A 12257-nucleotide genomic window follows, 5' to 3' on the forward strand; every position below is an offset into this window, starting at 1 on the left:
CCTTGGCCTTTAGCATAGGCTTGTTCCCAGCTAGCTCCTATAACTTAAATTAACCTGTTTCTATTCATCTACATCTGCCACGTGGCTTTTTAATCTCCCATCCATTCTGTACATCCACCTTGCTCCGAGTCTCCCTGACATTTGCCCAGATTTCATCCCGAATTCCTCTCTCTGCCCAGAAGTCCCGCCTAACCTCCCCTGCTTAGCTGTTGGTCATTCACCTCTTTGTTAAACTAATCAGGTGCCGTAGGCAGACAAGGCAAAACAGCAACATATTTTTACAGAGCTTGCTTAAATATCCCGCAACAAGGCATGTATGTCCCTCTTATAAAAATTAGACAAGACAACCCAGTATGAGGAGTAGGGTCCCAAAAGCCAGTAAAAGAGACAGAGATAGCCCTGCTCCCATGGTTCAAAGTCCCATAAGAAGACCAAAATACAGAACTGTAACAGAGTTATGCCGAGCACTGGGAATCCTGCAGAAGAGGGGGCGGGGAGGATTATAGGAGCCAGGGGGGTCAATGACATCACAGGAAAACCCACAGAATCAACTAACCTGGACTCATAGGGGCCCATAGAGGTTGAACTGCCAACCAGAGAGCCTGCATGGGACTGACGTGTTGGAACTTACATCCTACATAGACATTTTAGCTGGAGAATTGTGTTTGAGGTGCTTCTTTATTCTTAACCTGCCTCACGTCCATAGAAGCCCATGGAAGAGCTGCAAGGCTGAGAAGTTTTGAAGTGGGCTCTTTGAAAGTAACCCACGGTTCACTACCCAAGGCAGCCCTGATCCAGCAATTGCTAAAGAAAGAGAATGAAAAATTGAGCCAGTTCTCCAGCAGTGCCCCAAGGTTAACTGTCTCTCGCTCTTTGTTCAAGGGTGCCTGTGAGATGCTGATGAGTGCAATTTTGAAAGAACTTCAGAAGAGAACTCAAGCCTCTCCTGAGCCAGCCTCACTAGGAAAGGACTCCCATCATCTTCCCGACCCCCAGCGCTCTGGAAGGGCTGGACTTGTTATCACTGGGAAGACCCTGGAGTTTGCCCTGCAGGAGAGTGTGCAAAGGCAGTTCCTGGAGCTGACCTCACGGTGCCAAGCTGTGGTCTGCTGCCGAGCCACACCCCTTCAAAAGAGTGAGGTGGTGAAACTTGTTCGTAACCATCTTCACGTGATGACCCTGGCCATTGGTGAGTGGAGGTGGGAGGGTGGACACCCTACCCGGCATTCTCCGTTGTGTGACTCCAGGGGCTGATCTTTTGCCTGTCCTTCCTTCTGTCTAACATTATAGTTCTGTATTTCCTCTTCTTGCTGCACTTTGCTCCCCTCCGCTTCTATCTATACCACTTCCCTCCCTTCCTGCCTCTGTGATCACCTGCTGTGAACATGACGTTAGGGACGCAACTCATAGAACAGTATGATAATATTCTTTGGGTTATGTCTTAGACCCCAAATCAATTTAGTTACCTAGAATTAAATACCGAATCAGGAACTGAAAACTTTAGGATTTCTACCTTGAGGAAAGTTAAGGTATACAAAAACAATAAAGTATCCATTCAATGGGTGTTTTCAAGTGGCATAATCGTATCAGGATTCCCCCATCCCAGACAACAGCTATAAAGCAGTATCTGTACCTGGTACCTTTTGTATAGAGCTTACATCTAGTAGGAGGGTACATGGTAGCACAAATGAATAAGCCAGTGAATGTGGAAAATATCAGTTAACTACTGCTATTTTTTAAAAAAAAAAAAAAAAAAAGGAAAAGATTTGCCACTTTTAAGTTCAGTTCCTAGAGTAGAACTGGCTGCTTGGGCTGTCCATGAGTGAAGACATAAAGGAAATGGCAGAGATCAAGGACACTGGAGCTCAGGGGTAAGCATTGCTGGCAGACAGCACAGCAAAGGAAAAACCAAAAGACGCTGTGTGCACTCAAGGCCAAAGCAGAATGAGAGTCTTTTCTGCAGCTGACTGACGGACAGAGAGGTGGGTGTGGCCAGGTCTCATAGGGTCTGAAAGGCCATTATAAAATTTTGGCTTTGGTCTGAAAAAGGGAGTGAGGGAGCCAGTGGAAAATGTTGGTCTGAGTGAGATCTGCCTTCTATTTAGAAGGATCACTTTGTCCTCTGCGTGAGAGTAAACATGCCACAAGAACATAAATAAGGAAAATATTTGGGAGGTTGTTAAAATAATTCAGACAAGAGACGGTGGTGGCTTGGACCCAGCTAGCAACAGAAGAGGAGGAGGTGGGCCAAGGCCAGACAATAGGCATGCTTTGAAGAAAGGGCCGCTGATATCTGCTGATGAATTGGATATGTGCCATGACAGGAAGAGTTGTCCAGGGCACTGCCAGTGTCTTGAGGGGTGGGGTCTGACATGTGCTGATTGGGAGCAGGGCTTGAGAGGTGGGGTCATAAGCTTGCTTAGCTTGCAAAAAAAAGTCTTTCAGATGCCTTCATAGTCATGTCAAGTGTCCAACTGGAATAAAAATCTGCAGCTTAGCAAGGTGGAATCAATCAAACATAAACATTAGTGAATTGTAGGTCCAGTGCGTGCTGAGGGTTTCACGGTCTAAGACCATCAAACAGTGAGCATCCGTGGGGAGAAAAGCATGCCGTGCAGTTCTGATACACGTGTTTAGATGGGATGCGGTGAAGTTTCCTCCAACCCTTCTGTTGCTTAGACGTGGAAATGAACGAATGATTCAGATCCCTGGATTCAGATGGAGCGAAACCCTTGGCCTTTGTATTAATTAAATCATGGGCCCATCTATACCAATCACTGGAGGCAGGAAAGACAAGATGTTGACTTCCAGGCCTCAGCCAGTTTCCTATCCATAAATTCACCCTAACAAAACCACATGGGCTCAGAGTCAGCAGCCGTTTTGGGACAGTGCATGCTCCTTACCTGAAGGGGCTTCTAGTGCTGTGGTAGGAACAGTGACTCTGGACACCACTGTAAAACCATGCGCTAGAGAGGATGGGGCCCACAGGGTGGCTCTGGAGCCTAGTGGGGCACCTGACATAAAGGGGACATGAGATTTCCTAGAGAAAAAGACATGTAAACTAAGCCTGGGTAAATGATATTCAGCAAGGTAGGAGGGCCAAGGACAGTGTTAAAGAAGCAGAGAAATGGCTTGTGTAGGAACCAGAAAGAGCAGGGTGTCTGGAGAATTGGAAGTAGTGTGATGATACGCAAAGGGGAAGGGTCAGCCTGAGACGGTCTCACAGTGTCCTGGATAGTGTATCGTCAATTGGCACAAGTTAGACTCATTTGGGAAGAGGATTCTCAGTTGAGAGAGTGTGTCCCTGATATTTGTCTGCAGGCAAGCCGTGTAGGGCATTTTCCTAACTAGTGATTGCTTTGGGAGGGCCCAGCCCATTGTGCATGGTGCCACCCCTGGAAAAGGAGTCCCAGGGTGGATAAGAATGCAGGTCAAGCAAGCTAGGAAGAGGAAGCTGATAAGCAGCATCCACCATGGCTTCTGCATCAGTTCCTGCCTCGAGTTCCAGCTCTGATTTCCCTCAGTCATGAATTATGATTTCTGAGGTGAAGTAAGTCCTTTCCTCCCCCAGTTTCTCTTTTGGTCATGGCATTTTATCACAGTAATAGAATCCTAAGATACACAACATGAAGGATTTGAAGACAGTATTGAGTCTGGAAATTTTCCTAATGGTAGTGAGATGCTACATTTAATTCTGCTTCACTGGTTTCCCTGTAACTCTGGAAAATGGGATGCACCCCAAAGGACCAATTTCTTCACTTGAATAGCCACGGAATTTGCAGTTCACACCTCACACGTGTCTCATGTTTCCTTCTGCCTCGTGAAGGTGATGGTGCCAATGATGTTAGCATGATACAAGTGGCCGACATCGGGATAGGCGTCTCAGGTCAAGAAGGCATGCAGGTGAGTCCATAACCCAGCTACCATGTCCAACTGCCTACTAAGGGGACTTCTCTGATAAAATTGTGGTGGTACAGTGGGGCTTTGGGGTAAGGAGTGAGAGAGGCTGGACCTTCATCTGTTCCACGATTGGTCACTTGTGAATAATATGTGGTCCTGGCCAGTTTCTGCTGTGTTTCTGTGTTCTGTTTTTTAAAAGCTTGTGCACATCAAAGGATTTCACTTTGTAGGCATGTGACAGGTTTGTTAACTTCTCATTGGAAAAAAAATCTACTACTATTTGAATACATAACATGTAAACTCTAGTGGATGGGGAGGGAAGGGAAAGGAAAGGAGACATGAAAGAATGAGAAGGAGGAAGATGTGGCTGTGTCTGCTGTCTGTCTGTATGTGTGTATATGTACATGTGTGTAGGTATGTGTGTATGTATATATGTGCATATGTGTGTATGCGTGAATGTATGTGTGTATGTATGTGTATGTGTACACGTGCATATGTGTATATGTATGTGCATATATGTGTGTATGTGTATATATGTATGTGTGAATGTATATGTGTATCTATATGTGTGTATGTATGTGTCTATATGTATGCATGTACATAAGTGTTTGTATATGTATGAATGTATGTGTATGTATATATGTGTATTTATATGTATGTGTGTATGTATGTGTATATAACGTGTATATGTGTATATGTATGTGGATGTGTATGTATGTATGTATGTGTGTATTATTCATGTATGTATTTGTGTATATCTGTGTGTAAATGTGTGGGTTGTATGTGTATATGTGTGTGGGGTGTGTGTATGTATGTATGTATGTATATATGCATGTGTATATGTATAGTCTCTCTTTTTGGATCTACTGGGAGTTAAGTTAATTGATTTGGGTTTACTGATTGTCAGGCTATACTGCTAGGCTGTGTGTGTTCTAGCATGTTCAGTTGCTCAGGATAGTCTTCTCTCCCTGTTTGCAGGCTGTGATGGCCAGTGACTTTGCCATCTCTCAGTTCAGACATCTCAGCAAGCTCCTTCTTGTGCATGGGCACTGGTGTTACACACGACTCTCCAACATGATTCTCTATTTTTTCTACAAGAATGTGGTATGTACCTGCTGAGAACTCGCTGCCCCCTCTCCACTCCAACCACTCCTGGTGGCCTCAGGGATGACTGCTTGTGTTCATTAGTGCTGGAGAACAGCCGGAAGCCGTTCTCATGTCCTTCCAGAGATAATCTGGGAATGTGTGCTTGCACTGTTGGCTACAAATTGCTAGGCCTGTCCATCTGCCAGCACACTCTGGCCCTGTGTATTCCATTAAGTCCTGACTGGTTCATTTAAATCCAATTTTTGACCTTCTATAGAAAGATAGTGACAAGCAGGATTATGAAATGTTTCAAGTTGTCAGTAGAAAATGAAAAGGTTTGCTTCCATGGTACTGGGGATGGCAAATAAGCAAATTGATGAGTAGATAAATAAATCCGCTGCTCCTAAGTAACAGTTCCTGTCCTCTGTCAAGGAGGGATAGAGATGAAAACCCAAGGGTTTTTCTACCCCGCCCATAAAGTCTACTTATGCTTTGCAGATCTATTGTGATGTTGGAACTTTAGTGTGATTTTTGTTTGGAATAATCAGAAATTGCTTGGAAATCCTCATATCTAATCTTATTTCATTTAAATTAAACATACCTGTCTTCCTTCCTCCTTTCCTTTCCCCTCCCTCTCTCCCTCCTTCCTTTCTTATTTTTCTTTTACTTTATAAATTTTGTGAGGCGGTCTCTAGTAAAGTCCTGGATGTCCTTGTATTTACTGTGTGGTTCAGGTTCGCCTCAAATCTGTAATCTCCTCCTACTTCAGCATCCTAAGTTGCATTATAAACATAGAGCAAAATAGTGGACTTCGGTTTTCTTTCTTACACACTCACACTTAGGTTCATCTTCTTCCAGGTGGACCATGTAACGACATCATGGTCTTTAGGCGACCCTTGTTCTTGGTCTTTAAAAGCACAGCATGTTAGTAGGGGACATACATTGGATCCCATGCTTTGGGAACCTGTCAGTCTCAAGATAACTGGATGTTAGCCACCCTTCTGGCACCATTCCACTTAGCTGCTATGAAATAAGTGGGCAGGGAGGTGGGAAGACAAATGTGTGCATACCTTCTCTGAGCTGATCCAGGTACTCGCCTTTGTTCCATTTATCTAGAGCGAAAACCGCCACTTATATGTTGGAGGAGAGAGACACTTGTTGGTTCCCAGCTACCTGGCTAGCTTAGGCCTGAAATAATCACACAGAAACCGTATTATTTAAATCACTACTTGGCCCATCAGCTCTTGCTTCTTATTGACTAACTCTTACATATTAATTTAATCCATCTCCATTAATCTGTGTATCGCCACATAGCAGTGGCTTACCAGCAAGGTTTCGGCATGTCTGACTCTGGTAGCAGCTCCATGACTTCTCTCTGACTCTGCCCTTCTTCCTCCCTGCATTCAGTCCAGTTTTCCTCACCTACCTAAGTTCTGCCCTTAAATAAATAAATAAATAAAGGCCAAGGCAGTTTTTTTATTCATTAACCAATAAAACCAACACATAAACAGAAGGACCTCCCACACCACTTATATGGTGCCATATATGTAGGTGGGTAACTTTTTGCAAATTTCTTACTCTCGTTGGGTCTCAATGGCTTAGTTTATTCAGCCTGTAATAATGAAGCATCACAATAATAGAAATGGAAATTTTCAGCAGGCTAGGGGCCAGAGGTCTGAAATCAGGAAGTGGGTGTGGTTGGGCTTTGGTAATGGTCTTTTCTGGCTACACCCTCTCTGGGGAGAGGAAAGTCTTCAGAGTGCATTTTATGTGATTGCTGATCCCATTCACACAGGCTCTGCCATGATGACCTAATGACTTCACCGTCTGACCTCCCTCCCCTCTGAACATTGTCACACTGGAGACTAAGATTTGCATACATGTACTTTGAGGGTACAGAAGCGTTTAGTTCATCATCTTAAAATGGGAACAACAGAATTCCCTAGTCGTTATGAAGATTAAATGAATTCTTTTTAAATTATTTAGAATAGTACCGGTACCATGTAATACTGGTATGAGGATGTGTATAATATTGCTAAAATACTCACTAAAAAGAAAACAGAATTAAAGACCACCATGGCAAGTTGTGTTCTTCATCTGTGGCTGACAAATCTGAATGGTGTTTGAAGGCCCAGGACTCAGATGTGCAGTGTGGGAGGTCTTCAGAGTGTGTGTGCCCTGATATCTCTAAGCTCTGAATGTCTTTCTTTGTGTCCCCAGGCCTATGTGAACCTCCTTTTCTGGTACCAATTCTTCTGTGGGTTTTCAGGAACATCTATGACAGACTATTGGGTTCTGATCTTCTTCAACCTGCTCTTCACCTCTGTCCCCCCCATCATATATGGCGTGTTGGAGAAAGACGTATCCGCGGAGACCCTCCTGCAGCTGCCGGAACTTTACCAGAGCGGTCAGCGGTCAGAGGTAAGTGCTCAACAGAAATCTGTCAGCAGATGCAATGCCTGCTGAAAGCCAGAGTGACTCCACTCAGCTGGGCCCACACATTATGGGATAGTCAGGACAGTTGTTTAACATGCCTGGTTGCTTCCAATGCTCTATACCAGTGGTTCTCAGACTTCCTAATGCCCTTTTATATGGTTCCTCATGTTGTATTAACACCCCCAACCATAAAATTATTCCATCATTACTTGATAAATATAATTTTGTTACTGTTATGAATTGTACTGTGATATCTGATATACAGCCCCCCAAAAGAATCGCAGCCCCACAGGTTGAGAACCATTGCTCTATTCTCACATGGCAGATGTGAAGTCAGTGGTATCAATTCAAATCTTAAAAAGTTCTAATGTATTTATCAGATGAAATTCAGACTTCGTGACCTTTCTGATGGCAGCTGACATTTGTTAAGCCCACTACACAACCTGTTACAGTACCCAGCAAACATGTCCTGCCTCATGCATCTCCACACAGATGCTTTTTGAGAAAGAATATAGTGTTTTTCCCATTCCAGATCGAGGAATCTGAACCTTAAATGTATTAAGTAACTTCCCCCAGACTTGCAGAGTTAATGAATGCTTGAACCAGGATGTGAAACCAGCTCAGTCTGGTTCTCAAGCCCAAGTTAATTCCTCAGTGGCTGGCGTCTCACAGGACAGAAGTGATCTCCACCCCACTGATCTCTGGATTCTGGCTCAGCACTGGCTTCTCGCCTGCTTCCCTGCTTCTGTTGCTCCCTTATCGTCCCTTCCCTGGAGGATTGCGGGTGGTCGGCAGGGTAGCCTACAACTAGGGTGGCTGTCTAAATATTCTTGTTCCTGATTCATTGTTCGCAAGATTAATAATGGCCAACATGGATGTAACAGGAAACTTATAGCATGGCAGACCCTGTTCTAAGTGCTTCACCTGATCTGATCCTCCAAATATCCCACAAGGCAGGTCTGCCATTTTCTCTTCTTTGTAGGAGGCACAAATCAAGCACAAGGAGTAGCCCTAAGCAGCCTGTTCTTGGTGCTGAGCTAGTGAGTGTTGCAGTTTAGTCTCGACATCCAGGCCCAAGGTGTGCCTTTGTGCTGTGTGGCAGGAAGGACTCTGATGGTCCCTTTAGTCCTTGGGCTTCCCTTGTGGTGCTTAGGTCAGATGTAAAGTATTGCTGTAAACACATTCATTGTGAGGCTCCTGACAGAGGAGGGCAAGGAGCCACACCTGTGTGTGGGCAAGGCTGAGCAGCCCCAAGTGTCACGTGTTCCAGTACTAAGAATGCTGACTGCCAGAGTCCTCACATTAGTAATGGATAAAGAAAAAAAAAGGAAGGAAGAAGAGGGGAAGGGGTAAAGAAAAAAGAGGGAAAAAAAGAGAAAAGAAATGGCCCAGGCTAACCTGATGTAAAAGAGAAATGTATTAACACACACAGCTGCAAAATCCAGGGCAGTGGGATCAGCGTATTTTCCTCTAAGCAATTATAAATGTCTACCTTTGGTGTTTTAGCTTGTTGTTCACCGTCTCTGGTACTCATCACCAAAGCTAGAAATGTCTTCTTCTTGCCCAGTCCTGGGGCGTGTGTCATTCCCAGGGACGTAGCTGAAGCAGATGGGCGGGTGGGAAGGTTCTCTATGGAAACACTGGACAGAGCAGAGTGAGATTAGCCGTCAGAAATCTGTGTGCTGGTCCTACCGTGAAGACATTAACACAGATCAGTGTGGGTAGGGAATAATGAAGTGTTTGCATTCTGATTCTCAGGCTGTGTGACCTTGTTTTACTTTGTTTACCTGGTTCAGTTTGTTTACCTTCTGGAAAAGATGTAGGACTAAAGAGATAACACATATAGCGTTTCCAGCTGCATTAAGAACTCCATCTTGTTCTTGGGAGAACTGAGCTCAGTGCTTCCAGCCCTTGAATCCTGCGGTCATTTCTTTGTTCTGTTAAGCTAACCAGTCTGATAAAGCACAATCTCATGGGCAGAGTCCCAGTATAGACACATGAGGAAAAGGTGGTTCCACACAAAACAAGAGTCAACACTAGAAACCGCAGGAGAGAGAGCGTGTGGCATTTGTCCTTCTGAGCCTGAGTGGCCTCTCTGACTATAATTTTTGAAGTCCCATCCATTTGCCTGCAAATGTTACGATTTTTCTCTAGTTGTTATTGTTACATATATACATATATGCACACATACATGTATGCATTTATATGTCTTACCCAAGTCCGAATGGCTAAGAGCAACAAAACAGTTGACAGCGGATGTCGGAGAGGGTTCGAGGAAAAAGGGAACCTTCAGTCACTGTTTATGGGAATGAAAACTGCTCCAGCCACTCTGGAAATCATTGTGAAAAACCCTCAAAAAGCTAAAAATAAAGTTAGATTTTTTTAAAAAATGTATCAAGTAAGTTAAATAAGAGTTCCTGTGGTTTGACTTTTCCTGCCACATTCAGCAGCAAACATGACTTAGCTCGCTGCCTGCATTCTTCTACCATGCACTATGAAATGAGACCGAAGGACCAGCAGATTATTGTTTTGCTCTGATCCTTGTTAATTTTGCTTCCTCTCCAACATGTGTTTCATTTCCAGGCATACGTACCTCTCACGTTCTGGATCACCTTGCTGGATGCCTTCTATCAAAGTCTGGTCTGCTTTTTTGTGCCTTACTTTGTAAGTCTTTGTCTGTGTATTTGCCATTCATGAATTAATGGTGTTTCTGCGTACATTGCTTTCCATCGACTGTTAGCTAACTGATATATGTAACCTCTCATAGTATGTTAGGTAATGGGTTCAATTATGTACCTACTTGATTTCTCTTGGGTCTCTTATTAACACTCAGCTGTCTACTAAGTTTCGGCAGTGGCTTAAATAAAATTTAAATTCTGTCCATATAAATAAAGTAGCCAAAAAAAATCATTGAGCAATATCAGAAAAAGAAGCGCTTCTATTCAGTGAGCATTGGGCTAATTCTATGAAGCTAAGACTCAGAATATTAAATTTAAGTACCTTTAAGGAATATCTTCAGGACTTAATAAAAACCACCTTTTACAGATAAGTTAAGAAGGAACGAACCAAGCAAAGAATATGTAAAAGATCATCTTAAAAGTTTAGACTGGCACCAAGTGCAGGAGAGCCGGTGCAGCTGTCTGCGCCTTGTTCCTTCCAGAAAGAAGCACGTTGTGATGACAGAGTGTGTCGACAGAGTACGGCACTGAGAGTAAAAACAGTGATTCTCACTAGCTTGACAGTTCTGTGCCCTGTTCAGATGAAGTCACGTGAATTAGCTTGCTTGCATATTTTCGCTATATTGCTCTATAAGAGAATTTAGACAAAGCAGCTAAAAGTACCTTTAGAAAAAGATACTGAGAGAACAGAGAACTGGATCATTTGAGAACCAGAATACGGACTTGAAGAAGCATCAGTGAGAGGGACGGAATATTTACCTAGAAGTATCAGTGTAGGGTAGTTACAACTGCTGCTTCCGTGGTTTCCTAAGTGGAACATATTCGATGCATTTGTGTGCCTTTCGGAGCTGAAAGCATGAACAAAAGCTTCCAGAAAGATCAATGGTGATTCTGAATGAAGAGGAATGTCCCACCTAAAAGTTAAATGTACACAGAGAGCATATGCGGAAGAGTCCGTCTCTTTTCTGAGAATGTTCGTTTTTCCTAAGTGGCCAGTCGGTTAACTGAACTACTTGTAGAGACTGCGCAGGCCACATCTGAGCTGTCGATACAATGGTGTCACGCACCAAGAGTGTACAGCCCTCACACTCACCCCCTGCTGTCCTCTCCGTGTAGACCTATCGGGGCTCTGACATTGACATCTTTACGTTTGGGAATCCCCTGAACACATCAGCTCTGTTCATCATTCTCCTCCATCTGGTGATTGAAAGCAAGAGTTTGGTGAGTGCTTCCCTTCTACCTGGGAGTGGGGGCGGTGTTCTGTTAGCAGTGGGCCTGCCAAGCCCTCTGTGGCTGTAAGCTCAGGTCTGCTAAGAGTCATGGCCCTGTAGAAAAATGGTCATTCTGTGTAAAGTTGAGGGTCACTGGGTCCCCTGATGCTGAGTGCAGGAAAAGTGAAAAGCCCCTGTGTGCGTCTTTGTTTCTGTCACTGGTAAGGACTTCATAGACCTGAGTCAGGGGGCAGGAAACACCAGCTGTGCATAGTAGGCTTTTAGACGAAGCTGATGCCTTTGCATTAGAGTCATTGACCTTCTGTGCCCTACCTCATTTGCTGGCTCCACCTTCTCCCTTTCTCCGCTTCCCAGATGCATTGAGTTCATTATCACATCGGAACCTTGCTACTTACTGTTGTCTATTAGTAGAGATACTTCTTAGATTTCCCTTGTATTCATGAATCTTTACCAACTTCAGAATATTCCTTTAGATCATCGTGTGCATTGATCTAAAGAGATCTTCGTGACTCAGAGAAAGTGTTCAAAAAACCAACATGGGTGAGTAGCTAGGCACCTGACCACCTTGGGAGTTTATTTATCCTCAAGGTAAATGGATTTCAAACAGGAACTCGCTGAATGAAGCTATGGTTCAAGATATACAATGCTATATTATCAAATTATTTTTAACAAGTTATAAAGTAGGACCAAATATTTATTTTTGGCATCATTTGCTTTGCTTATGTGTAATGATCTATAACTAAATCCTAAGCCCCAAATGTAATAAAATGTTAGTGTATGCAAATACCATTTCAGCCAAACCAAATTAAAAAACTATAATGTTTGGTCTCATCTGGGCATCTACTTAACTTTTAAACCATTGTTAGAGATACTTTTGGTTCTCTGAAAAGACATGCCACAGGCTCTAACATCTGTGTGTTCCAGA

General features: G+C 43.7%; 1 protein-coding gene across 1 annotated transcript in view; it reads left to right on the plus strand.

Moving 5' to 3' along the window:
- The window catches only part of Atp10d (ATPase phospholipid transporting 10D (putative)), an 81555-nt gene that overhangs the window by 64344 nt on the left and 4954 nt on the right, over positions 1–12257 (plus strand). The window contains exons 16-21 of the mRNA XM_050149550.1: positions 883–1189; positions 3827–3903; positions 4879–5004; positions 7207–7407; positions 10006–10086; positions 11217–11321. Coding sequence (XP_050005507.1) covers positions 883–1189; positions 3827–3903; positions 4879–5004; positions 7207–7407; positions 10006–10086; positions 11217–11321 — 897 coding nt within the window. The remainder of the gene's footprint in view (positions 1–882; positions 1190–3826; positions 3904–4878; positions 5005–7206; positions 7408–10005; positions 10087–11216; positions 11322–12257) is intronic.

Source organism: Alexandromys fortis, unplaced genomic scaffold (assembly GCF_014885135.2).
Source record: "Alexandromys fortis isolate MF-2015 unplaced genomic scaffold, M_Fortis_MF-2015_v1.1 scaffold_0, whole genome shotgun sequence".
NCBI classification, from domain to species: domain Eukaryota; kingdom Metazoa; phylum Chordata; class Mammalia; order Rodentia; family Cricetidae; genus Alexandromys; species Alexandromys fortis.